The sequence below is a fragment of the Brachyistius frenatus genome, unplaced genomic scaffold (assembly GCF_029030835.1).
Source record: "Brachyistius frenatus isolate BFR_SWC_R1_liver_20210118 unplaced genomic scaffold, ASM2903083v1 Contig_12, whole genome shotgun sequence".
Taxonomy (NCBI): Eukaryota; Metazoa; Chordata; class Actinopteri; family Embiotocidae; genus Brachyistius; species Brachyistius frenatus.
In genome coordinates this window covers 6,158,376-6,185,537 of record NW_027210611.1, presented here as the reverse complement: position 1 = coordinate 6,185,537, position 27,162 = coordinate 6,158,376, and the positions used below count along the sequence as shown (strand labels likewise).

Genomic DNA, 27,162 nt, shown 5'->3' with positions numbered 1-27,162 from the left:
TTTGGGGTATTTGCCTCCCCTTCAACAATGGCCCTTATTCAGCAGGTGGCATGAAATCATAGCATATGACCCCATAATGTCATCTGGATTAGCGGTTTATTTTTGCTCCTTTCCTTTTGTTCTCCGAGACACTTGACACAAGCAGAACGGAGGGACAACTCACGCGTGATGTTGCTACTACAGTGTTGCTTCCTGTCCGATCAAAAGTAAACAGTGAGTCATTTGTTATTGCTAACCGGTGACAAAAAGAATGGGAAGATGCTTATAGAAAGCTAACAAATTAGTCAGTCGTTCAAGCTTTCAATGTAAGCTGTATGGTTTGAGGCGGACAGTAAGACCAATCCAAACAACAGCCCTTTTCTTTTAAGGCTAGCGAGTAGGAAACAAACAGACATAGGATCTCTGAGGTAAAAATCTGATTTAAAGATTCATTAACTTGAGTTAATCCGTATAGTGTGCATCCTGAGTATTGCTAGTAATGAGTCTGGCTCCTGTTTGCTGCTAGTGCAGCACTCCTGGTTGTTCCTTCCTAAAGACAGACACAGGTCAACGTGATCTCCAGGTCCAACCACAGAGTTCATGGCACGTGATATTGTAACCCTTTGGGAAACATACCTAAATGTTATGTCAACTAGACTTCGCTTAATGCAAAGTAAACGTGGGTTGTTTTTTTTCGGCTCAGTGTCTTGTGACTCCACGGTGGCGATTTGCTAATCTCCGTCTGTCTCAGGATGTCAACATCTTGTCCATCTTCACACGTCCGTGTCTGCGTTTCCTGCATTTGGATTTTTAAGACTCGTGTTTTTATGTGAGGGTTCAAGGAGTTTTCACAGTCTGCACAAAGTAACAGTCAAAGGTCTGTTTTAAACTGATTCAAAGCGGGAGATGTCTCTATTTTGGTTTTAGCACAAACAAGAAAAATGGTGAATAAAAGTCTCTGTGCTTTTAATCTATCGATTGCAGTCTATTGAGCTGACAATTGTTAGTGCAAAGTATTTTTTCTTGATTCAAGATACAAATTCTTATGAATGAACCAGCATGATTGTAACTATAATAACGTCACATAATTATAAGTAATCATTAGTAATGAGAGGGTGCGTCAGCTGTTTTTGTTGCGTGATTAGCCGCATGTGTTGTGTGTCTTTTGTTTGAAAAGATAAATGGCGTCATATTAACGGGTCTCTCTTCTTGGTTGAGGAAAAGCTGCAGGAACAAACCGGTGAGAGAAGCGGGGAGGAGGTTAAAAAGGCACGTCAGCTCCCCCTGTTATTCTTTTCATATTTGGAAAGGTCCGTCGCTGGCGTGCTGCGTGAAACCGAGACAGCGTTGTTGTTGTTTTTTTTTTTGTTGTTGTTTTTTTGCTGAAAGGCGTGCACCCTGTTGAGATCTCGCAGGTTCTCTTCTCCCCGTCGCAGAAAGGCCGTTTTCAGTCAGCGCGCCTCCCGACGGCTTCTCCCACAGAGAAAACTTCATGTCGGGTTTAGTTTGGAAGATGCTTTTTTTTTTTTTTCCTCGCAAGAGCCCCCACCAGTCTTTAGCCGGAGGCGACGCGGCCGCGCGGCGTGTTTAGTTGACGGAAACCCACTGGGGAACTCCGTCGGTGACTGTACGCTCGAGTTAACGAGACCCGCCGCATTCGCAGCGACAACTTCGCACCTGGAGATTCCCCAAGGTCAGATCGTGGTGTAGATTTACACTTTCTCCGGGGGGCCCTCGGTCCCACGGCTCGCAAGAATCGTTGCCCAACAATAATCAAGCTGTCAAAGAATGTAACCCAAGAGAAGAATGTGAGGCGGTATGAGTTTTGACCGAGTAGGTGACCCCCGTCCCTGCGCTCCTGTTGTTCCAAAATGATCTTTAACCACTCGCAGAGTCCATCGACTCGCGCTGTTGATCAGTGACCCTCAGCCTGTTATCCCTCTGCATCATCCGCCAAATATTGTTGGCGATTGCCCGAACCAAACTATTTCAGTTAAAGTACCCGCAGTGGTAAATAACGAACCGTCAGCGCGTCGATTTTCCAACACTTATCTTGCATATTTGTCGTTCTCTTGAAACGAAAGCGGAGAACATTTGAGAACAACGCCACGACTTGCGCACACGGCTTTTGCAAACTGAAAGGGAAACACAATCGAGTAGTGACACATCAAACCACTCAGGAAATCCTTGTGGTAAATTCGCGACTGCCCGTTGAATGTCAAACATTTTCCACGTGTTGAAATATTCCTGCTGCATTGAACCTGTGCACACACGGGCGTGATGGTTAAATCCCCCCTGATGTCACAATTACAAGCATTTAATGGTAATAGTACAAGAGGAGTGAGTGCACAGCGCTTCAGGGCCAATGTAAAAAAAAAAAAAAAGAGAGCGAGAGAGACATGCATTAAAAATGTCAGGCCATTTTCGTCATTCTGAAGTTTTCAGTCGAATCGGTGTTCTGCTGCAGAATACAGCAAAGTTAAATGGTTTTAATCGGCATGGAAAAAGGAGTCCTCCACACAGCCGAGCTGCTGTCCCCCTCCCATCCCCCCGCTCTCCTGCATACCCGGCATTCCTTTAGAACAAATGTTCACTTGTAGCTATAGTGCCTTCAATAGACTAATGGTAGGTGCGAGTGAACATTTACTATGAAAACTCATAAAAAAAAAAAAAAAAAATACATATATCAGCAATTCACATGAAACAACGCAGGCAAGGTCGTCTTGTTATTTAGAAATGAAAAGTGGAAAAATTGAAGCCTGTTTTTAAGGAGTCCAAATATATTTTTCATGGTTATATACATGGCACGAGTGACACGGGGGAAAAAAAAATTGTAAATGGATCAGTTTTTACAAAATGAAACTGTTACCATGAGGTCACATACTGAGCAACAAGTCCCACCGCCGCTTCACATCTTCTCTTTTTGCTTTCGTCTTGGTGACCGTAAAGGAACGAAACGGACTGCAAATTTCATCCCAAAAGGTCAGTATTTTCTCAAATGTGTAGAAATTTTCCAAGAACCTCAGTGGTTCTCCCTTCATCATGTCCAAACATTTTAGGAATGTGTGCTGGGAGAGGAGCGGTGTAAGTTATGGATGGTGTACGGGCCAACAGGGCTGAACAAGGGTGAGGTTTTTAACTTTAAATGGCTCATGTTACAATAACAGAGAGCCATCGGGACTCCATCTGAAACTCTTTATTTCTTTGCAGAGTGTCTGGGTCACTTTTTTTTAATTTTTTTATTATTCTTTTAGCTTCAGGTGGAAAATGTTATTTTGCAGCAGCACTTCCACTGTTCCACTTCAGGGCAGAGCAAACACCTGGCGGCACAGCTGGTTGAAAGCTTATTTACTCAATGTATAGTGTTCGTTGTACAGTTTGTTCAGTGACGGATGAACTCTGGAGGTATGCGACAAAAAAAAAAAATTCTTCACGTAGTTTAATGCCGGGTTTAATGTTATTGAATGAGGAAGAACATGTCTAACTGACTCACAAGTCCTTGTTCCACGATGAAAACTGTGGCTTTTCTCCACCGGTGGCGTCATCATGACACTGTGACAAGCTCTGGCTGTACTCCAGTTAAACTGCATTGTTCTGTGTTTCACAGTACCAGTCTGTAACTGTGTTATTGTCAGAAGGAGTATGCAAATGAGCAAAATGTTCACTGAGTGTTTGGTTATCTCAGGAACTTGTCTACCTTACCAAGGCTCGAAGTTGCGAAGTTGTTTATTCGTGACGAAGTTGTTTATTCGTGGTCTTGTTTTTCTACCTGCTCAAAAATGTTTGTATTGAGGTTACATGACAGTTTTGAAGGTTAAATCCGGCGGATTCAATTGAAAACAAAGAATCTTAAGTCCTTTAGTCGGCCTATTAGAGTTAATACTGGCGGTTCTTGTCCACTTTAGGCCCGTTTTAAACATTTTAACCAGTTTAAGGACCTGTTTACTGCCCATAAAGCCAACACCAGTGTAAAAAAAAAAAAAAATAAACACAGCAATAGCTTCCACACATATCTCCCCCCTTTCACACAAGTGCCCCTGTGCCAACTCAAGTGGCCACTTGCAGGTGGTGCCTTCAATCGGAAGAAAAAGCAGAAATCTAGCACATAATGGTTTAATGGCCTGCTGCTCTTAGGAGGAAGAAAGGAGAGATTTGTTGGGCAGTAACTTTCCCCTGTGATGCTGAAGGATGTTTTTGTGCAAGCTTGTGGTCGGGGTGTGTTTCCTGGGGTGGGATTTATGGTTATGGGCTCTGGATGTTTGTGTAGGACATTGGTCATGGCGAGGGGTGGATTAGCCAGTGGAGCTCCTGCAAGCAGGGGGACGACACTGCCGCTGATTGGGTAGAAGTGCTGAAAATTACAGCTGCGGAGCAGCGAAGGGGCAAAGGGATGTGGTGCTGTTTGGCGAGACAGACTGGTTTTTTTTTGGGGGGGGGGGTTTTGTCATTGTTTTTTTTTTTTTTTCTGACAACAGCAAAAGCAACTAACATTATGTTTGAGAAGAGACACACCAAAAACACAACTACGCTTGTCCCCAATAAATTCTACAATGTTTTTCATGTCTAAAAGAATTGGTTATGTCTCTTTCCCATGCTGTCGTAAGTGATGTCAGTCATTCAGGCAGGTGGAGATTCAGTTGCAAAATCTTGTACTGCAAACTTTTCTTGAGGTGACGTCATCCTCCGATGTTCATGTATGGGCGCAAATGCAACTCACCAACGGTACCAACCTTCCTTTGGTCGTAAACAACATTTTGCCTTCAGCTGTTGGTTATTTAATCGATTTAAGTCATTTTTTCAGGAAAGAAAATGCTTCAAGCCGTGTTTCTCTTTAAAATGAATATCTTACATTTTGGACAAGACAAAGCAAAAAAAAAAAAAACAAAAAAAAGCAATTTGAATGTCACTGCACAGACACTCAGTGTATCTGACATCTGATAGACTGTTTGTTCTTTCAACGAATGTGCTCTTGTTGCACCTGCTGTAAAGTTGTCGTCTCCCCCCCCCCCACCCAAAACATGTAATGAAGTGTCAAAGAATCAGCCTTGTGTGTGTGAAGCCCGGACCTCACAGAGCGTAGTTCGCTAACAGTCCCAGAGCAGGTAGCTGTTTATGGAGTGCCTGCTGTTTACCGTCTCTGAGATGTCCGGGCCTCACTCTTGTCTCCAAACAAGGCATGGGAAAGACGGAGAGGCACCCAGCAATGCCGAGTTTGTTTGGACGGAGGGGGAAATTAGTGTTTAGAAATGGAATCCTGACCAAACAATTCCACCTGTTGCAGATCAGGTTGCTGGCAGCTCAGCAGTGTGAGCAGTCGGCCACAGTGAGCATTTTTATGTTTTCTGGCCTCGTGGTTTGTGATTGAAGAGATTTGTGGATAATCTGAGTTCGGCTTAGTTGGTTTATCTGTGGGGAGGGCCCGAAAGTGGCCGTTCCCCGGGGGGGGGGGGGGGGGGGATGACTGAGTCAAGACAGAACAGTTGCGTCATCACAGCGGAATGTGGACTGATACACATCTGAAAGAAAATCTTGAGAATCATCTGCTGCTGGGGGGGGGGGGGGGTGCGAATGTGTCACCTCTCCCTCCCTTCTAGACAACAGGAGGGATGCTCAAGGCATAATGTGGCCTCCTCCGATGGTCTTCCTGGTAAAGCCTGCTTCTCAAGCAGCACTGTTGTCACCAGAGCTGCTTGTTCCACAAGCAGACAGGCCAGTTGATTGCCTATTGTTATCAGTGGGGGGGGGGCAGAGGCTGTAACCTGAAGATCAGGCCACCTGAAGATTGGGATTAGATTGGTCTCTCTCTCTCTGCACCACACTCACAATGAGGTTTCTCAGACACAATGGGAACCCCACACCCAACAGTTTCTGTTGCTCTTTATAGCCCTAGCTTTTTCTGTGAAAACTGGTCACCAGTTAAATTGGTTTAATAATGATAGAATTTGAAAAGAAATCCCTTTGGTAAACATGTTTTTGTTTAAAGAAAATAATTAAGCCATAAACCTTCAAGTGAATCCTTTACTTTTGGAAATTAAAGGGCCTTTTGAATTAGTCCTCTGCTATGGTCTCTTTGTAGTTACATAATGAAACCCTAAGGAAAACCTTTACTGAAAGAAAGTAAATCTAGACACCTGACTCTTTTTTTTTTTTTAATTTTTTATTCCGGGTCCAATTGGCAAAGTGTTCAGTACATTTAGAGCTAAGTTACTTACCTTAATTTCATTTTTAACTCGCAGCTGTCAGGTGATCTGTAGCAGAAGGGCGAGGACGTGACCAGCCTGACTTTCAGACATGTGATGGACAACAATTCAGCTTAGACTCTGATGTAAATTAATTGAATTAGCCTATCAGCAGAAAAGCAATCAGCAACTGTTGAAGTTAAGTGCCGATCATTTGATGATAATAATAAACTTTCCTTGTTTTGGGTTAAGGCTTAAAATAGATGATTGGTAATATTATATTTCACACTGAACTTATTTTCCTAAAGGGGACAGTGGTCTTGATCTTGCAAAAAAATAAAAGAAGCAGGCTGGGACACTGTGCTCACCCCACCACTGTAAAGAAAGAAGAGGCAGATTTGAGCTGCAGGGGTCTTCCTTTAAACAATATGGCCCACCCTCTCTGCCTCAGTGCTGTTATCTCTACCAAAACAATGGAGCAGCCCCCACAATCACCAGCAAATTTCCATTGCGCTTTTTGATGCCATTGTTGTGACAAAACCATTTAACACAGATTTTTAAAAAAAACATTTTTTTGAATGTTTTTAACCAGCCTTCTCTCAGCTGTCTCGTGCTGCAGTGAACACAGTGACTTAGGTTTTTTTTTCTGCCCGACTCCACCATCTATCCATCTTTAAAATTCCTTATCTACTGATCTTTGTCTTTCATAATCCGGCAACAAGGTTCCACAGCTCTCTTTTGAGATGCATGAAGCGTTGCTTTCAACAGTGTCGACATGGTCTTTGTTTGCTGGAAGCTGCCGCCCGGTATGTTTATCATTAATTGAAATTGCTGGCTGCTTTTTTTTTTATTTGTTTTTGCCGCTCCATTACAGTGTTTTAACTCTGCACAGTGCTGCCTTTGTGACAGCTGGCAGTAGGTTACAGTAAACAAAGAATAAAAAATAAAAAGTCTGTCCAGCAGATTGGCTCAGGACATCCATATGTGTTGCCACAGCATCACAGCTTTTGTTATTTCCTCACAATTTCTAACCCCTTTGCTTTTCTGAAGAATAGATTAATTAAATGATTTTCTTTTCACAGAGGAAGGAAATGGATGATCCCGCCCTGCATTACCAATGCAATTCCACAGCAGCACCTTGATTCGCGCTCTGCTAAGTGAGAACTCTCTGGTGTGCATCTCAGTAGGACTCTCTTATATGCTAATAAATCATCCCACACATGTCTTTGATAAGAAAATCTTCAAAAGCCAGTCAGCTAACCACTAACGCTCCGATGACTGCGACTAAGAAAGGAGGGTTAAAAGGAAGGGGTGGGGGCTTAATGAAGACCCATTATCAGTGTCGCAAGGGAGGCAGACTTCAAAGTGTGTGTTGCAGGGTCATGGACCTCTCACCTTGGGGCATGTGAGCAGGTGAGGGCCCCACGCCCCCCTCCCGCCCTCTATAAAGAACACCTTCTTTCATCCTGAGGTGGGACCTGTCTGACCAGCGGAGATGGAAGCCTGTTGTTTAGCCAATTATGTTTGGTATAGTTTTGTAGAACCACACTTCTCGGTCACAGATGGTTAGGGCTTATGTCTCAGCTGCGGATTATGTCTCTTCAACAATGTTTCATGCCAGCTTGTTGAATTAGCGTGAGAGAGGTGTAGAAAGGGTAACGCGCGCGCGCACGCACACACACACACACACACACACACACACACACACACACACACACACACACACACAGGCACTCATTTTCACTCCCTCTGTAATTCCTTTTAACGTTCCAATAAATTCAGTCTCATCTCACCCTGCTGCTCGGGAGGGTAGCCTTGATGAAAAACAGATGACTTTTTTCTGTTTCCAGCCGGTGCCCCTGCTCCTTCCAAAAACATTGAGTTAGACATGAACTCACCTATTGTCTGGTGCCAATTCACGGAGCCTCGGCTGATTAGCCTGCATCAGAACAGGAGACAGACTCTTCCTATCCCGCTGTTGCTTTGGAGTTTGCAGAAGTTTATTTTGTCTCGAGTTTTATTGTTTTTTTTTTTTAATTTTGCACAAAGAGATTAATTGTCTATAAAACACACGCCAACACTGCTTTGAAACATTTCTGCAGGCGTCATACAGAGCACTTACGGAGATGAATAAAAGCATTCAGTATTAAGAAGCCTGGTTAAATACATGAGCACATAGGGTGCTTCTCTTCACTGCTTTGCCTTGTTCTACAGGGTGGATGCTTTTAAAGGCAGAATGACTGATGCAATATGATCTGGTTGAAAAACTTGCATTTCGTACATTCTTTTCCCCCTCCTGTCATCTTCTGCAACCTCAGTGGTGTTGGAGACCTCTTGCAAGATTCTCCTCAATTTTTTTTTGTGTGCTGCTGATAGTTGTAGAAAATATGCGATCGCATAATTGGTACCATGTGTGTCACTTCAGTCACCTCTGAAATTCTATTTCTTTCATTCTTATCTTATGTGTGAAAGTCCTGTTGATTTGTATACATTTCACAAGTTTTATAGTGCGTAAACTCGCTCTGGGGCCACTGTTGTATTCATTCAATAATAACGGGGGGGGGAAAAAATTAGCTTTGTAGCTGTCACTGTTACTCAAAGATGTTGACAAACACAGAGGCTGTTGTACTGATCAAATCTGTAACTTCTAACTCTGGAGCTTGACTGTGCCTCGCTTGTGACCACAAAAGCACATCATAATGGCTTCATCTGTGTGAATGTTACAGCCATGACTGAGACGGTTTAACCTGTTCGCTGTATACACCTCTTCCGTTGTACGTGGTGTCACTCTGCCTAGAGGAAGTGCAAAAACAAGTTGCATCATCGCCCCTCCATCATAACTGTCTGCAGTCTTCCACTTCTCATCAGGAGGCTGCACAGCGCAGATAAAACGCAACACAACATGAGCCGTCTCGTTTTGCCCCGAGGGAGGAATTGTCTGTGTTGGATAAAACATGACAGCGAAGCTTAATAGTTTCCAAATGACAAAGTAGATGTGAAGTAAAGTGTGTGGCAATGAGAAAAGGAATGCCAAGAATTATTTGGACACTGGCTGAGTTGTGACTAATAGATGAAGATATGCGACTGCTGACTGCGCCCGGTAACTGGGTTTAACATGTAATTAAGCTTTCATTAGTCTTGTAAAGATCTTGACACCTACATGACTTAACCCAGCTGACCTACACGTGTCTTCTCTCTTCTTTTTTTTTTTTTTTCCTTCCCCCTCAGAGAATCAGGAAGGTCTTCAGGAGGTGGTGCAGGAACGTTTGGCAGAGCTGCTCCGCGTCCTGAAGGCCGTCATCGGCAAACACCAGACTCTCAACTCGGTAGACATCCTCGGAGCAGCTGGCACGGTCATTGCTAAGGTCAAAGGTCAGTAATTACTCGCTAGCATGCGTGAGTGCACGAGGACACCCAGATGAACACACCACAGGCGCCCAGATGATGGGCGCAAATATACTGGTGTGAAATCTGGCATCTGGTTCTGGATGGGGGGCGAACGTCAGGCGCTCTGACAAGTGTGGGAAATCCACCGCAGGAATATTTCCTTGATCTCTGCTTGGTTAGAGTTGGCTTGAGACATGTTTCTAAAAGGTCCCCGGGCGTGAGATTATTATTATTATTATTATTCCTCCAGCAACAGATCTAATCCTTAGTCTTCTGAATGAACACAAACAAAGGGAACTCACCAGTTCATCTGCTAAGAAATGCGATCCACTGCAAGGGTAATGCTACGGAGACTACACGGCTGTAGTCAATCCAATCAAGCACATCCACACTTCTTCATTCTTTCCCTGTGTCGTGAGGTGTCTGGGTGTCTGACAGGTCACCTGCCCCGTTTCAACATCTGAGTTGTGACCTACTCCTTAAGAATGCGTAAGAATGACTGTCTGCAGTCCGCAGCCTGTTGAGTGGTACTTTGACAAGAATGCAAAAGGGAACAAAAGACATCCTGATTACACAAAGGAATTATTGGCATTGTTGAGACTGATCTGTTGAAAGGACACTTTGGAACTTGATTCAATGGGTGAAAGAATGACATATAAGTGACGAAATCACTACTTGACTTGTAACTTAAGTTTTCTATCTTTTATGCATATATATACAGCAGTTGAACACAAATGTTCAGGTGAAACTCTTGTAATCAAATCTAAAGTGTCTGAAAATCTTCTCTTAAATGGGTGCTAAAAATGACTTTTTGATGTCACAATTACGGATGCATTAAACACGGCAGATTGCTCCTTGTTAAGTGAAGGGGCCGTGATTCAAAGGATCCACTGAAAACGCAGTTTCTTTGTCAATGCCATTATTCAGTTCTGTGTATTTTCTGTTTGTTAAACTGATTCAATCTGACAATTTTGAAGTGCCTGGTCTCATTTGACTTTCAAATGAGGTTTACATATTTTAAAGTAAAGCAAAAGAAAGCCCTTGAGTCAGATTGTTTTTCAGTGCAGTGAATTAAAATTGTAATCTATATCGAGAAAGAAATGGCTGGATTGATGGATCCCTGAATAGAGAAATGGAACTAATGGAACTGGTTTTTCTTTCTGAATTTGTGGGTATGACGGCCTAGTTGTCAGAAAATAATAATACCAAGGTTTTCAGTATTTGGTACTCTAAAACTGGACAAAAGTAGGCCTTCACCAGTCTAACTGATGGAATGATGGTGATATTGTACATGGTTGCGGTGTGTAAGTAATCGTTCTTTTGAGAAAAAAGCTTTGTCATTTAGTGCTGCAGTAAAGACAGTAGTTTAATACCCAGTGGACTGAGGAGGCTGCTTGTCCACAAGGGGGTGCCTCACGTCAACTCACTCCCTAGATGGACTGTCCCTAATGGCCAGTAAGTAACGCAATACTGACACAGACAGTGAGCCAGAGCAGCACTGAAAAGGAGAGGCTGAAAAAGGGATGAATCAGTGAGACATCAGAGATGAAGACTCAAAGGTTTGCATGATAACAGGCCTTGTGCGCCTCACTGTCTTCAGAGTGCATCATCTCTTCACCCGTGATCCTCTTTGAAGCTTGGTCACGACACCTGGGGCCTTTGGACAGCTGCCAAAATTGACAGAAAAAACAAACAAAAAGCTCTCTAAACACATGGTTGTCCAAACCAGTTTTCAGGTGTCATATTATCAGCTCATCCTACTCCCCTACTCTTTTTCATTTGGCACTGAAAGCAAATTTGAACAAACCTGAAAACAACATCTGGTACACGTTCTTGTTGCCGTACCTCCTTCTCTGTTTGTGTGTCATCAAAGATACGATCTTTTCACAAGACTCCTTTTTGGCTCCAAACAGACCCAGACATGGCTTCATTCCTGGACACATTTGCTGAGACTGTTCGGTCTCCCCCTGTCCCTCCCCCTCCTGACTGCAAAACTGTGGGGCAATGCAATAAAAGTGTTAACTTCCTCAACTTATTGAAATTCTTTCCTCCCTTGGTGTCGCCCTTCGTCACAGAAAATACGGCTTGCAGCTGACGGAGTGTGTTTGTTTACTGCCGGTCAATATTTTAGGTGTCTGTAAATGGCATCTTTATGTCTCCATGCAACATGTAGTAGATTTATTATATGTAAGAAAATCATTTGCTGTGATGATGAATTTAAATACAATCAGGCTATTTTTTGTTTGTTTGCCTGACTAACAAAACGGTTGCATTTAAGAAACTGTTGAAATGCCCTTTCATGCCAAAGAAATAAAGTTCTCTTGGGAAAAGACAGATCTCAAGACAAAATGTCTCTCACACACACACACACACACACACACACACACACACACACACACACACACACACACACACACACACACACACACAAAACATTTTTCACGGGTTAACTGTCCCAGTTGCTCAACCGTGAGAAAACAATGGGCTCTGTACTTGAATGATGCAGTTTCCATATTTCAGTCATGACAAGGGGGGGGCAGAGCTCTGGAATCATTGTTATGAGACCCACAGGATGTCCTGAGGAAGAAAGTCAGCGGCAGAGTTGTATGCTAAGCATTCAGGGCCAGGGAGGTGAGCAGCAGGGAGGCTCGCACCGCGCCTCCTCCTGTCCTCTGGTGTCTTCAAGTGTCTCTCCCTGGAGCGTGGGGTTCCCTCCCCAACCCAGGATGCCATGACCTTTCTTTGCTTCTTCATAGGGTGGGAATTTATAATCACTCGCCCGCCACCGACATGGAAGGAGTTTGCTTACATGAAGAGAAAATGGAAGCACAAAAGCCAGAGAGCAGTCTGGAAACTACAACTGTTTAGAGCTTTCTGTTTTTTCACACCAGCACTAGCACTGCTGAAGCTTTCTGGTCCCAGTTACTAGACAGCGATGCCAAGTGGTAGAGGGTAAAGGTAAGTGTGGTTGTCTATAGTGTTGCATGTCACAGAACTCAAGCTGCGCGAGTGTTTCCTGTTGCAAGGCAGACAGGAAGTACTCCGCTTAGTCGGATTTCACCGACTGTGACTGACTTGGTCTTTGGTTCCTCTGATTGCTTTCTGCAAATGTCTTGTTGCTGAGTGAAGTGTTTTCTGAGAAGGAAAGCTCCGCGGTGCACGTGTTCACCAAGATTTATCAAACTTGGACGGCCTTCTAAAAAACATCGCTGTCCATAGATGTCAAAGGACAGTGTACAAAGTGATTGCCTTTTCTGTGCATCATAAATGGGTCGGCGGATTACAACATATTTGAACAAAGGAAGGAAAATGTGGGACTGTTTCTGAATACCCGTCGAAGATCTTCCAGAGTGTTCCTTGAAAACGTTTGGATTGGGTGTTGCCTTCGCCTGCTTCTTCTCTTAACAGTTATGTTTTTAAAGCTGTTTTCTTTGCCTTTTCTTTTACACTCTTGACCCTGCCTAACGGCTCGGGGGGGTTTGACATTTTGTATGTCATCAAGAATGTCAGCACTCACTTGAAAAAAAATGTAAACGCCTGGAGAGGCGATAAACAGCTTCCTACGAAAGCCGGTTATAGTCTTATTGTGGTTTATGACTGCAGAGGGAAAACAACACAGAATTTAATCTCCATTTAATACATTGTTGTTGGTTTTAATATTGAAGTTTGCTGGTGTGTTTGTTTCTGTCATTGATTTGTTCTGTCGTCCTGTTTCTTGTATTGTTTGGCCACATACAGACTGTAAATACCCTCGTTGAATGATTGAGTTAACCCCCCCCCCCTCCAAAAAAAAAAAAAAAAAAGGTTTGTAATTGCGTTTTCTTTTGGTTGAAGTTCTCGTGTGTTTTTATCACCCTCCACAGGCGTTAACTTCAAGGAAGTGAACTCAGAAAATAAAAAGGCTATTTTTGGCGAGATACACGCATCCATCGACACTTTGGCATTCACATTCGGCAATGTGTGAGTACAACGCTTGTTTACCTTTTCAACACCACAACAATTCTCTTACTTTTTTTTGTTGCCCAGCCAAAAAGACGTGCTGCTTTTAGAGAACAGCAATAATAGCTTGTTGGTCTTGTTGAACCTATAATTATCTCTGTCCTATATCTGTGCTTTAAACAGCAGGTTTGCGTTTTATTTTTAAATCGGTGTAAATACTGTACATTAGTGTCTTTGTTACTGAATAGATTGCTGTTTTGACCATATAAAACTGTGCTTTTGACATGGATTCTGTCACGTCTTCCCCTCAGAGTTTCTGACTTCCTTATGGGAGATGTGGACAGCAGCTCAGGGTTGGGGATCCCCCAGACCAGGAGAAGCAGGGTGAGACACAGTCTTTCTTTTTCTAGCTTTCAGGCCAGATATTTTTTTTTTTTTTTTTAATATATTATTTAATGCTTTGTTTTGAGACACGATGGTTTTCAAAAGGGTGCACTTAAAGCAGCAATTTCACCCCGCCTCCATTTAAAGAAAACCTCAAAGACTCGCTTTTTGTACTTAATTGGGGTGTTGAAAAAGCCAGCTGCTTGTGATGTCTGACTTTGATTGTATGTCTGCCGTTCCCTCCTTATAATCTGAAATGCTTTTTTCACAGTCATTTGACAACCTCTCCGTGGATCCTGAGGGATATGTTTCAGAGAAAAGTGACTTTGTGGGTGAGTGTTATTCACATTCCATCATTTGTCTCTGAGCAATGGGTGTAAAATAAATTCTAATTGCTATTAACCCTCGTGTTGTCCTCGGGTCAAAATGACCCGCAGCTGTGTTCAACCAAGTTCTATTTTATTTCTATATTTTTATATTTTTTTGGGATCATTGGTCATCATTCTTTACAGAAACCCTCACAGCCTCCTTGTCACCAATGATCCCAAAAATTATGAAAATAAAATAGAACTTGGTTGAACACAGCTGCGGGTCATTTTGATCCAAGGACAACACGAGGGTTAATGGCTTCTGTACAAAGCTGAAGCGTCAGCTTTTGAGTTAGCGGACTGATTTCGGCTTTTGGACTCTTGAGTGCCCAAGGTAGACCCGCCTTAAACCTCTGCTTCCACCCCTGTTATTTCTGCTGCTTTTTTCATACTACGTGCTCGTTTTTCACTCTCCGTCCACATATCTGAGATTCCTTTCCTGTGGAAGAGTAGTTCTGTGTGGGATGGAAAACACATGGGATTTCTGTTGAATCAGATGGCGGGTGGCTCGTAGAGTTTGCGCGTTGTAACCAGTAACAAGAAAATAAGGCTGCTGGACTATTTTAAAAGATGCCTGGCACTTTCATATCCTCCCACACAGACAATTTCACTGACCTCATTGTTTTTTCATTTTTTTTTCATTTACCTCCCACACACACACACACACACACACACACACACACACACACACACACACACACACACACACACACACACACACACACACACACACACACACACACACACACACACACACACACACACACACACACACACACACACACACACGTCTGCTGGGATAGTAGAAATGAGATATATCAATCCGGCTTTGGGAAAATTTGGATATGTGATGTGTGTGTGTGTATGTCTCCTCTCTCTGCCGACTTCGTCGTAGGCCCAGAGGTGCCACTGTCTCGGGAGGAAGAAGTTGACTTGACCCTGCTGAAGAATGACAGCGGGGTGGAGTCTGCCCTGCTCTATGCCAAGGCCTGGTCCAAGTACATCAAAGACCTGCTGGGCTGGATGGAGAAACGACTGGCGATGGGTGAGACACTGAGACGACTGACAGCGCACTGGGTTGCTAAACCGAGGATTTCTATGTTAGGACATTATACGAGATATTGTTGGAACGAAAGGGACGATTTTTTTATTCATGATTTTGTTTTGCTGTTAAAAATATTCACACCGTCTTGTGTTGCGCTGCGGGTAAAATATGAAGAGTCGAATTATTTTGAGTCATTTTTCATATAGACCCCTGAATCATTTTAGTGTTCAAAAATGGCAGAAGAGAAGAGTTTGTGGACACTTGAGTCGTATGTTCCTGAAGAAAGTGATTCAATTTAGTCAGACCGAAATGAGGACTTTGCTCTTTTAAATCGAAAGGAAAACACTGGAGAAGGTCATGACTTATTGTGAATATGCTGTGCTTTTATTATGCGCAATATGCTGAGAGTATATAATATATAATAATATAATATGCTGACCTATACTTAGTTGATTTTTATTATCAAGCAAACATAACTTCTACACTTATGTTTGAGGGATTCCACAGGACTCTATATCTTGTTCTGTATAATATGTATATAATACATTGTAATGTGTAATGTAATGGCTAGAATGAGTTCCTGTGTCATGAATGTGAAATCTGTGTTTGCTTGGCGTCAGCATTGTGCCATTAGATGAAACACAAGTTTATATCAAAAAATATTCATTCATTAATGATAGTGGTTGCAATCATAGATAATTCATGTTTCTTTTGTACATTTTTTTTCTTGTCTTTCAGATATTGAGTTTGCTAAAAGCTATGCCAAAATGGCTGAGTCTGCAAAGACAATGGCCAGTCAACAGGTAACCAAAAAAGCCATTTCTTTTAAGAATATAGGCTTCTTGAGTGTTGCGTAATTGCTATAAAATAGTTACCCCACATTCGTATAAAAAGAAATATTCTTTGGAAAATACGTGAACGTTAAATCTTTCATATCATTTTGTCCAAGGACTACATGCCCTTCAGTGATATCTACATTTCTACATTCAAGAACGACATTGAATACAACCAGCTGCTTGTTCAAACTACAGTGGCTCTTCAAACCAATAAATTCACACAGGTAAGAGTGACAAGATCAGTAGATTTTAGCATGTCAAACAATCTGTGTACTTACTTTTAGACAGCATAATTGCCTCCCGGCTAAGATGTACAACATGTAAGAGATACAGTCTGTGACATGACGAAGCCACAGCCACGTCGGGGATTTATTGCTTACACTTGATATTACTTTCTTCGTCTTAGTTAATTTGTCATTCCCAGCCAAACTTTTGATTACAACCACGATCTGGTCTAAACAGTTTGGACTAAAGGAAAAAAAAACTGCCCTGTTGAAAGATCTCTGTGTAATTGTTGACCCTTTTATTTGTTCTCAGCCTCTTCTGGCACGAAAGAATGAACTGGACAAGCTGAGGAAAGACATTAAGGAGCTGTGGCAGAGGGAGCAAAAGAAAATGGTAGATAATAAGTCCCTGTATAGACACATATTACTAGATAATTACTATTAGCTCAATAGCAATGCAACAGTCTCCTTTTTTTGTATTACAGAGTATCAAGCGACCCACAGTGAATGTTACAGTGTTGTCAGCCAGCCAGGAGACTGTCAGACACATAAACATTATGTAGGGATAGAATCCTTTCATTCAGTCTGACAGAAACTTAGATTGATTTGTATCAGTGATATATATGACAATATACATTTTGGGTGGTAAAAATAAATGAGTTTTTTTTTTTTTTTTTTTAACTTGTTTATACTACATTAGTCGTCCACCAAAGCGTTTCTGATTACACTCCCGATAACTGCTTCACACCTTTGTAACATTTTGTTCACGTGGGCAATGCGGCTAATCTCTGTGTGGCTTTGGCAGCAAGAGGCAGACGCAACCTTGCGTAAGGCGAGAACACTGAAGACCCAGAGGAGAGAGGAGTACGAGAAAGCCCACTCATCTACAAACCGCTCCCAGGAGGAGCAGTCTAATGCTGGGAACAAACAGCTGGAGAAGAAGAGGAAGCTGGAGGAGGAGGCTCTGCAGAAGGTGGGCAGGAGAACAGAAAACAGGGACAATTATTGGGATCACTATTTGGTGTTACCAGTTAGTGGGTGGGAACAGTGAATTCCAGCACTATGTAGCATTTCTTCCAGATCCTTACTCTAGTCTCTGTCCTTTTGTTTTGGGCAGGCAGAGGAGGCCCAGGACCAGTACCAGAGCTGTATGGCTGACGCAGGCGTCAGAAGAATGGAACTGGCCAACGCTAAGAGCACCATCCTCACTCAGATCCGAGAGATGGTCTTCCAGTGTGACCTCACGCTCAAAGCTGTACGAAACAGTAACATGACTTTATTGAACTGAACTGAGAAAGGAAACTGGACTGTACAATAACTATTGATTTTTTTATTTTTTTTATTTTTTATATAAACCTATCTAATAGGTACAGTGCACATTAGAAATATCAACAAATTGGTTGCTCCACAAGCAAAAAGTGAAACACAAAACTAGAGCCTCATTTTGCTTTCAATTCAATTGAAAGATCTTTTATTATAATGACTAACACTGAACAGCTGCTTAAATATGTTTTTATATGATTTAAGGTGTAACATTATGTAGATTTGTAAAATATGTTTATATCACATACATTTTACAAGATTTTGTGAAGAAAGTTAAATGATGGTTAATCAAATTGTGTCCAAACTACTGAGAAGTAAAATCAGATGAGAAAAATGTGTCAAGTACTGAAAGTTTGCTCTAAATAGGTGGTCAGATTCTCACTCTTATGTGTTTGGATATTATGTTATTTGTACTGAAATATTGATTTGGAAGTACAGAAACTACATTGCATGCAGGAATATTTGCCTTCATATATTTCTGTTCATATGCCTTTTCATTTATTTACAATCACTTGAGTACTCAGTTTCCTATTGAGTCATTCATTCATTTTTCAGCTGGTCATTTGCTGCCTCACTCATTTACTTTTATTAAATCCTCTTTTTTTTTTAGGTGACAGTGAACTGGTTTCAGATGCAGCAGGCGCAGACTGTTTCACTCCCCGCCCACTACCAGGCCCTTAGTGAGAGTGCCAAGTTGTACGAACCAGGCGAATGCTATGCTGAGTTCGTCCGGAACCTGCCCAAAAATCTGCCCAAAGAGCGCCTTCACTCAGACTCCATCTCCTCTGACAATACCAGGTACCAAGGACCACGAATGTACACTCAGATTCAGGAAATGGTTTCTGAATATATACTCGACTTGGAAGAATACTGATAAAAAAATTAACTTGATTTTACAATGTAAAAAAAAAATTGAATTAACATCGTTAAAGTCAAAGCTCCTCGGATGAAATCGGCTTGTTTCACTCTTTTACGATGGCTTTTTGTAGTTTAGAATGAATCGTCATTGGGCGGATTGTTGCATACGCTGGCACAGTACGAATCAGTCAGTGTGAACTGAGTCTAGCTGATAGAAATACTTGTATTTGTGCTGTTTCATAGTTTTAGTTTATTTTGGATTTAAAACTTCTGTTTTAGTAGAACAAATTAAAAAAAAAACATTTTGAAGTCGCTCCCAAAGTTTCAAAGTTACGTAGTTCTTCTTTCAGCGAATGTAACAGTGAGTCAGAGTGGGAGGAAGAGAGAGAGAGAGAGAGAGACAGAATGCGTGTTGAATTTTCTTGCCCTTCCTCAGGAAATATCTGTGGCGCAGGCAGAATGCAGCGGAGAGTTTGGCTGTGGTTCGGAGCTCGACTTATTGTTAAAGCTGTGTCAGAATCAGCTTCCCACACATACATTCTCATTATGACTAAGAAAATAAGGAATAGTTCATTCTGTACTTGAGCCAAGTTTCTGATTTCATTATTGAGGAAACAGGGACATTTTTAACACGAGTTATTGCACTAATTTCAGTTTCAGTTCCTCATCTTCTAGAAATGAATACAAGATATGACATATCCACATTTGTTTATTTTGAGATACAAAAACCTTGGGAGGTCAGAAAGTATAGTAGTCACATTTTTCCAGTGGAATAATATAGCTAGGTTAATATTGTACAGAGTCTATAGGTGTGTCGTCAAGAGTTGTAATGCAATAAAATCTTGTAATAACACAGTTGTCAGGTACAGTTGAACTGGTGTTGATCAACAGTCCTGTCACACCTCTAACAAATACACACTGTGCAATATATTAATGCTGAACTATGGGGACAATAAACATTGATCGCACAAAACCTTAAATGCCAACTTTGTTTCTTCAGGTTTGTCTTTAATAAAAGGTCTGTGGGCAGCACTCATTCCTCCCACGGCAACCTGTCGCAGGCATCAATCACCTCATGTGACGTGCTGAGCGGAGACGAAGTGGACAATTCCCTCCACCGGGCTGCAAGGATCAGCGAGCGAAGGTCCAACAGCAGCACAGATATACAAGGTATTTATTCAAACACACATGCGAGTTTCAGCATGCAGTTTTTCAGGGAAAATAGCCCAGAATGATTGGTACTGCTGCTGGAGATTGGACAGCTCAGGATAACCTGTTGGGTCCGATCACCCTGCAAACATTCCTACAGCTTTACATGAGCCCCTCAGGGACATAACCTCTGCTCTGACTCATGGAAATGTTCTCAGAGCAGTTGGAGTTGTGCGTTGCTTCCTCATCTTAAGTCTGGAATATCTGCGTGACTACTTATTTTCAAAAAATAACTGAAACTGCTAAGAAACCCCCTTCCCCTCCTAAAAAAAACTAAAACCAAAAGCAGCATTTAGCTGCAATACTGTTTTGTTATTCTGTTTGTGTGTGACTGCTGGTCTGTGTGTGTTCTTGCAGCATTGAGGAGCCAGGTCCCGCTGAGAGCCTGGGCCTCCAGCAGCCAGGGGAGCCAGGGTGGGATGTGCAGTGACTCAGAGAGTGCTGGAGGCAGCAGTGAGTCCAGGTCCATGGACTCCCCTACTGCCAGTCCAGGTAAGAGGATTTTGTTTGAAATCTTTTGTAAATTTATGAAAGGCCTTTTCACGTGAAGATGATGAATACATGAGGCAGGCAGAGGAAACATTTGTGCAGGTGAAATCAAGAAAATCATTGCGAGGTACAAATTCATTTCTTGGTGCAGGTGACTTCAAGCGACGGCTGCCCAGAACTCCTTCCACTGGGACCATGTCGTCTGCTGATGACCTGGATGAGAGGGAGCCACCATCCCCCTCAGACAACGGTGAGACATGTCTGTTTGTGTGTGTTGTGTGCACTTTTACAGCTCAGGCAGATGTATGCTCATGTGTTTGGCTCGTGCCTGTAGAAACAAAGCCAGTCAGTGTGTCCATTTACGTGACAGGGAAGTTGGGGAAGGGAAGGAGAAACAGTGTGAACTCATTGCACAATTCCGTGCGGTATAACATATATAACATTAATGTATTGGCCAGAATCTGTGGTGGATTTTGCTTATGTCGAATGTTTTTATGCTGAAGGGAGCTGCGCAGCTTGGGTGATGTTAGTTTTGGCTCATAGTCTCCGCTTGCACTTCCTGTATCTGTGTTGATCTTTCCCAGTCAGTGTGTTTCATCTCATTGTGAACTGAAGCAGCTCTAGAACTACTCGATCTGACCTAATTCTTTTCTACTGAATAGGTTTTTGTTAATTGCTAATTTTCAGGATCAGGAAATTAATTTATGCATAATCAACTAGAATAACAGTCTGTTCTGTTTGTTAGTTTGTTGTCTTTTCTTGATGTGACTTTTTTCACGCTCCTGAATTTTCTGAATTGGGCTGGCTGCGAGCCAATGTGTGAATGTGAGTTAAACTGCTTAAAGCTACCATTTGTGTTGTGACATGACACCAAAAAAGACAGGTAACTTTCAGCTTTGAACTGTCCGACCTGTCTCCTTGGTTACTCTCCTCATCAGCTGCTCTGATTTTCAGGTCTCGCTGAGATGGTGACGGAGACGGCCAGTTCTCCGGGTCCTTTCCGAAATGCTCAGATGTCCAAAGCTGCTCAAACCCATAAGCTAAGAAAACTACGCGCGCCGTCTAAGTGCAGAGAGTGTGACAGTCTGGTCGTTTTCCACGGAGCTGAGTGTGAAGAGGTAGTGTAAACATACTCTTTTATCCACCGTAAAAAAGATAATGCTGTTGTGTATTTAGTAATATTATATATATATTACATATATATGATCAGATTCCTTCATTTATCTCTCACTGTCTGCTTCTCTTTGCCAGTGCTCCCTGGCCTGCCATAAAAAGTGTCTAGAGACACTCGCTATCCAGTGTGGCCATAAAAAGCTTCAGGGCAGACTGCACCTGTTTGGAATCGACTTTACTCAAGCAGCAAAAAACACCTCCGACGGAATCCCCTTTTTAATCAAGAAGTGCACGTCTGAGATTGAGAGTCGAGCCCTTAACATCAAGGTAAATCTTTTTTTAATTTTTTTTTATGTCGCGTACAGTGAAGTTGTTTATATTTATAACCTAATATCTTGTTTTGCAGTCGTTTTTCATGCTGTAGATGTATTATGTTCCCTTCAGTAATATGGTTCGAGATCTGTCTTTGCTACTGTGTGATCATAAATATATTAAACATGTCTATGTACTTATCTTGTTATCGCAGGGCATTTATCGTGTGAATGGCGCCAAATCCCGTGTCGAGAAGCTCTGTCAGGCGTTTGAAAACGGGAAAGACCTGGTCGAGCTGTCTGACCTCTCACCTCACGACATCAGCAACGTCCTTAAACTCTATCTGAGACAGGTCGGTCTTGCTGAACAATGTTACGATTATTGAAAATTAGCGGGGAAACTCGTGTTGAGGGATGCGATATGTTACATGGGAGTATTGCACAAGTGAATTGTTGAAGTTGATCTTTTAGGTTTTATCTTTGTGTAATTTGACATCTTTGAATTGATCATTTTATTCGTTATACAGTACATAACATTTTAGCATCTTAATACGACATTCACACCCAACAGTTACCAGAGCCACTGATCCTGTTTCGATTCTACAACGACTTCATCGGCTTGGCCAAAGAGTGCCAGAGGGTGATAGTGGAGGAGGCGGATAAACCTCCGGGCACGCAGACAGGAGAGAAAGGTGGGCCGAGCATCCAGCTGAACAGAGTCATTTTCAAGATCAGAGATCTACTCCGCCAGCTGCCCACGGCCAACTACAGGACTCTGCGCTTCCTGATAGCACATCTGAACAGGTAAGAGCTGCAAACTAAAACCCAGAGCTATTTATTTCGAGTAATTCTATCTGTCTTCACAAGGACAGATTTACAAACTTCCTCATAACACTCAAAGGGAAACAGAGACTTCCCCACAGCACAGAGGAAGTTGCAGAACACAAGAGTTATGCTGTGTTTATCGTCTCGTTAGGCTGGTTTTAAAATCCAATACCAGCATGAATATTTGAAGAATATTCTGTACTTTGGTCCTTTTATAATTTAAATTTCAAAATATCTTGGCCTAAAAATCACAAGGATTTGATGTTCTTAATTGTACTTGCAGGAGTAATTGCAGACTTTTAGACCAACTCTTGACAGAAAAATGCTTTTGATTGTCAGCACCTTCCTGAAGCAGGTTTCATTTCTTTTTCTTTTTTTTTTTACAAATGGAAGGTGGTTCTGTAAAAGCTTTTCTCACATCTTTTCACCACTTTTATGTTTGAATTAATTGGCCATTACCAGTCGACAGAATGTCAGTCTGTCTCTGACTCAGTGTGCTGTTTCTGAAAACCCAGACAAAAAAACCAAAACCTTCAACTCTTTATCCCTCTTCACCACCACAGAGTCACTGAGCAGGCGGAGGAGAACAAGATGACCGCGAGTAACCTCGGCATCATCTTCGGCCCGACGCTGGTGAAGCCTCGACAGACGGATGCCGAGGTGTCCCTGTCTTCCCTGGTGGATTACCCCTACCAGGCCCTGATGGTGGAGCTGCTAGTGCGACACTTCCAGACGGTCTTCGACGTATCCCTTCTTCCTGGTTCTGACATCGCCACCGCCGGCCAGGCATCTCCCAGACTCACTCCGCAAGAGAAAGAGCGGCAGCTCAGCAGACACTCCACCTCCCTGATGGACATTAAAGAGGTGAAGAGGGATCAAAGATTGTTGATAAAGCTGCCTTTGAATCACATTGTTCAGACTTTGACATCAGTATGAGCGACCGAGTCCCTAAAGACGTTATCAGCTTCACATTTAGTGGGAAATGTGGAGAGAATATTTCAGATTTGGTTAAAAGAACTGTCAACAAACCAGCAGCAAAATGGCGACACACCTACCTTTGTCAGCAGTTCAGTGTTTATAAAAATCTCACGTTAACGATAATACAGTTGATTCATATTCTCTGCCACCTGCACTTTTCGTTTAACTTGTTATTAAACTCTACAAATATGTGAAACAATATTCATAACAAGTTGCACATACATTTTTGTTTTTAAGATTTCACTGCTGGGCCTGCAGGGAGCGTAGCCATTTTTAAAAAAGTGGATAAAAACTCTTAGGCGTAACAAAAAGCCGTTTTCCCGTTTTCACTCCTCTAGCCGGCCCTTTTCGAGTTACATGCAGATAAAGTTTAATTTGATTAACACTGAGATCGTACTCTTAATTGTTCATTTTTTCCCTTCAGAATGCCAAAGTGTACAAAAGATACTCATCGGTAATCCCGTCCTCACAAATCCTGGATGAGGTGCAGGAGGTCCAGCCAGGAAGAGACAAAACAGAAGTCTCGGCTTTGGACAGACTCAACGGAGTCCAGACTTCTAGTGGAGACGTCCAGAGGTCCACGTTAGTGTTCGGCCGTCCCAGCACCACCGTCTCCACCGTCACCGCGGCACCAAAGGTCCAGCTACGCACCCAACGCACTAGACACATGTCTCGACCAATCAGCATGCCGCTGGAACGCCTGCCTGCCCCGGCTCAGATCAGCGAGAGGAATAATCGAAACACTGACGATCGTGTTGACGGGAGGTCTGACGCCGTGACTGACACTATCCAGGAGATGCCGGAGCCGGGTAAGGCTCGGCAAAGTGGCTCATCCAGGGTTAGCGCCTACTACATCACTCCTTTTATTGACACTCAGACGATGCAGAGGAGGACGTGGGATCGGAAATACAAGCACTATGATGTCACGCCTCGGACTGCTATGATAGTCGCCAACCTGCCATCTGCCAGCTCTGGAGTGCAGCCCATGAAGGCAACCGTGCCCGTCGCTGGCGGTCCAGCTGCTACCGCTGCCTCCGTGGTCGCTGCCACGAGTGGTGTTACCACCGTGTTCTCCAGCAACCCTTACGCGCTGTCCGTCAAGCCTGTGTGGACTTCTAAAAGGGAAAACTGCACAGGAAATTCAGCGAGTGAGTCCAGCAGCTCACCGAACCTTCCATTAACGCTCAGGGCACCGAGGACTCTGCAGCCTCCTCCTGGAACTTTCTACATGCCCCCTGTTGCCGTTAACAACAGGGCGAGGACACTTCCAAACTGGACTACCACTATAACCTCCGTCACCAACACCACCTCGACACTCGCCCCCACCGGCCTCGCCCAAGCTGTCAGCCCTTCCCCTGCTCCGACAAGCCCCTCACAGACCCAGCTCCAGACACAGGACTCCACCGACAGTGCCATCGACCCCGGGGGCTCGACCTGTTCTACCCTCTCGCCTCCCCAGTCTCCACCCCCGAGCAGCCCCGACGACCTCAGCCCCAGTGAGACTAAACCCGTCTACCAAAGACTGCGACCTCGGCGGCTGCAGGAGCTTGAACACAGAGAAGCTCATTTTGTCTGATGCCAAAAAATAAATAAATATATATACGTATATATATATATATATATATATATATATATATATATATATATGTAAATATTTATGTATCTGTGCCATAGTTTATACTGGGGAAAACATTTTTATCAACAAGCTGAGAATGGGAGGAAATGTAGGCCTGTGAAAATAAACCACAAAAGTGTTATAAGTACTAATATATTCTATTTTACATGTTGAAGTCATCAACAGTGGTTGATGTAAGCATTCAAAACAAGCAAATACGAAAAGTTTATTGCCAATGAAATCGATGCCTATCACTTTTCCTGTTCAATGTTTTACGTTACAAAATTATATTTTTCATGATGCACTTAATGCAGGTTGAAATTCTGATGTTTCCTTTTAAGTCAAAATTTTTTTTAAATTTGTATTTTATTCCACAAGGAATAGATGGAAGTATTCTTTACATGAGGTTCTTAATTATAATAAATTCAACATTCTTGCGTTTTAAATGTGTCCATTGTAGCCTGTGATTGGTACATATGTTCTCAGTATGTAAACCTTATGTATCTGTTTACGTTTTTTTTTTATATTCATTCATGCATACTCTGTGTTTGTCACAATAATTTGGTCTCATGACATTATTGTGACCATACAGAAGAGAAATGACATGCAACCGTTCTTGCTGCAAAATTAAAAAAAAAAAAAAAAAAGTATTTTAAACTGTTATTTCTGTTCTGGTTGAGTTTTTTTTTTTGTGTTTTTTTGTGTTTTTTTTTTTTTTTTTAAGATTTCTGTTCAATTCCTCAGTGAACACAGGTTATATTTGAAGGTTTTGTCAAATATGTTTTTATATTTACTTCGTGTGTGTTATACATGAACACTGTTTCTACTTACCACTAAAATGAGGCCTTGATTAAATCATTTTTACGAGGAAACTTTTTGGAAGCTATTAAGAAATAAGTTAGAAATTATAGATCTGCAAAATAACTGCTAAACCAAGAAAAAAAAAAAGAAAATTAGAAAGAGCTCTGGAAACGGACAACTTTCCTATGAAATTCTATTTCATTATCCGCCTAAATGTTTCAGCTCTGCTCCAATATTTGTGTCTCAGAGAACCAGGGTCATATCTGAAACATTTTTGTCCGATCGTTCAGTAGACCCCTTAGACATAAGTTTTATTTTTTATAATATTTATGCTCGTTTTTTCATAGCTGCCTATTGTGCATTTCGATGTAATCAATGTTATTGTTGGCTTTACTTTGTTCTTTTGGGCAAATTGAAAAGAGAGACATTGGAGTGCTGTCAGATCCATGATTATTTTCAGTATTGGTTGACATAATTAAAAAGTGTCTTTTAAATTACTTGTTTTGTGCAACAGCCTGAAAATATTCAACTTGCACTCACAGAAAAGCTGAAATGTTTTTGCTTCAAAATATGTATTTTATATATATTTTTTTTAATCTGTAGCCAGGGAGGTCTAAATTCACTTTATGTGCATTGTTTATGCGTATTATTCACACTACCTGTTGCACTTTTATCTTATTTTATATTTCAGCCACGGATCCGGTCCGATCTCTTTTGTTATAATTCGCTGACTTTAATAAATTTGTACTCACGCCGGGATAAACCTTAAATTGATGTTCGTGTTAGGGGGAGCCACGTCTGCTGCAGCTACACGTGGTTTTAATTTGAGGCTTCTCATTCTTCTCACTGAATTAACCATGTCAGCTGCTCCACCTTCTCGAGCTGCTCAGAGCCGTGAGTCATTTTCAGGCGCGTTGGACGCAAAACGTGAAACGAACCCTCGTGTCTGCCGTGTTACTAAATCCAAACTCTCGATTTATCTTGTAGGTGCCTCGCTGAAAGACTTCCCCTCCAGAGTGTGTCGCGCACTGACTGTGCAGGTAAATCTCGCTGATGTATCTTTTGACAAAACACGCCGGCGATGAACCCCACCTCTAGTGTTGGACAATCTTCCTCTCCAGGATGCCTTTGTTTCCCCCCCCCCCCCTTCAGCAGATATCCCCCTAAGTCTGCCTCAAAATGGATGGCTGTTGTCTTTTTTTCTGCCTGCCCGTGTTGAGCTGGGAGATTAGAGCAATCAGATTAGGAGTGCTGCTGACCTGCAGGCAGAGAGCAGCGAGAGAGAGTGGACAGCTAGGA

The 27,162-nt window shown here is 42.4% G+C and overlaps 1 protein-coding gene across 1 annotated transcript in view; it reads left to right on the top strand.

Annotated features, from left to right (window-relative positions):
• Nucleotides 1–25,734, top strand: part of LOC138617438 (rho GTPase-activating protein 29-like) — a 28,669-nt gene extending 2,935 nt beyond the window's left edge. The window contains 20 exon segments of the mRNA XM_069692475.1: nt 9,387–9,530; nt 13,409–13,505; nt 13,796–13,868; nt 14,140–14,200; nt 15,132–15,281; nt 16,020–16,084; nt 16,231–16,341; nt 16,655–16,735; nt 17,147–17,314; nt 17,459–17,596; nt 18,275–18,462; nt 19,523–19,692; nt 20,089–20,223; nt 20,372–20,470; nt 21,175–21,338; nt 21,472–21,660; nt 21,860–21,997; nt 22,216–22,448; nt 23,033–23,333; nt 23,872–25,734. Coding sequence (XP_069548576.1) covers nt 9,387–9,530; nt 13,409–13,505; nt 13,796–13,868; nt 14,140–14,200; nt 15,132–15,281; nt 16,020–16,084; nt 16,231–16,341; nt 16,655–16,735; nt 17,147–17,314; nt 17,459–17,596; nt 18,275–18,462; nt 19,523–19,692; nt 20,089–20,223; nt 20,372–20,470; nt 21,175–21,338; nt 21,472–21,660; nt 21,860–21,997; nt 22,216–22,448; nt 23,033–23,333; nt 23,872–25,023 — 3,857 coding nt within the window. The 3' untranslated portion in view covers nt 25,024–25,734.
• The last annotated feature ends 1,428 nt before the right edge of the window (nt 25,735–27,162 follow it).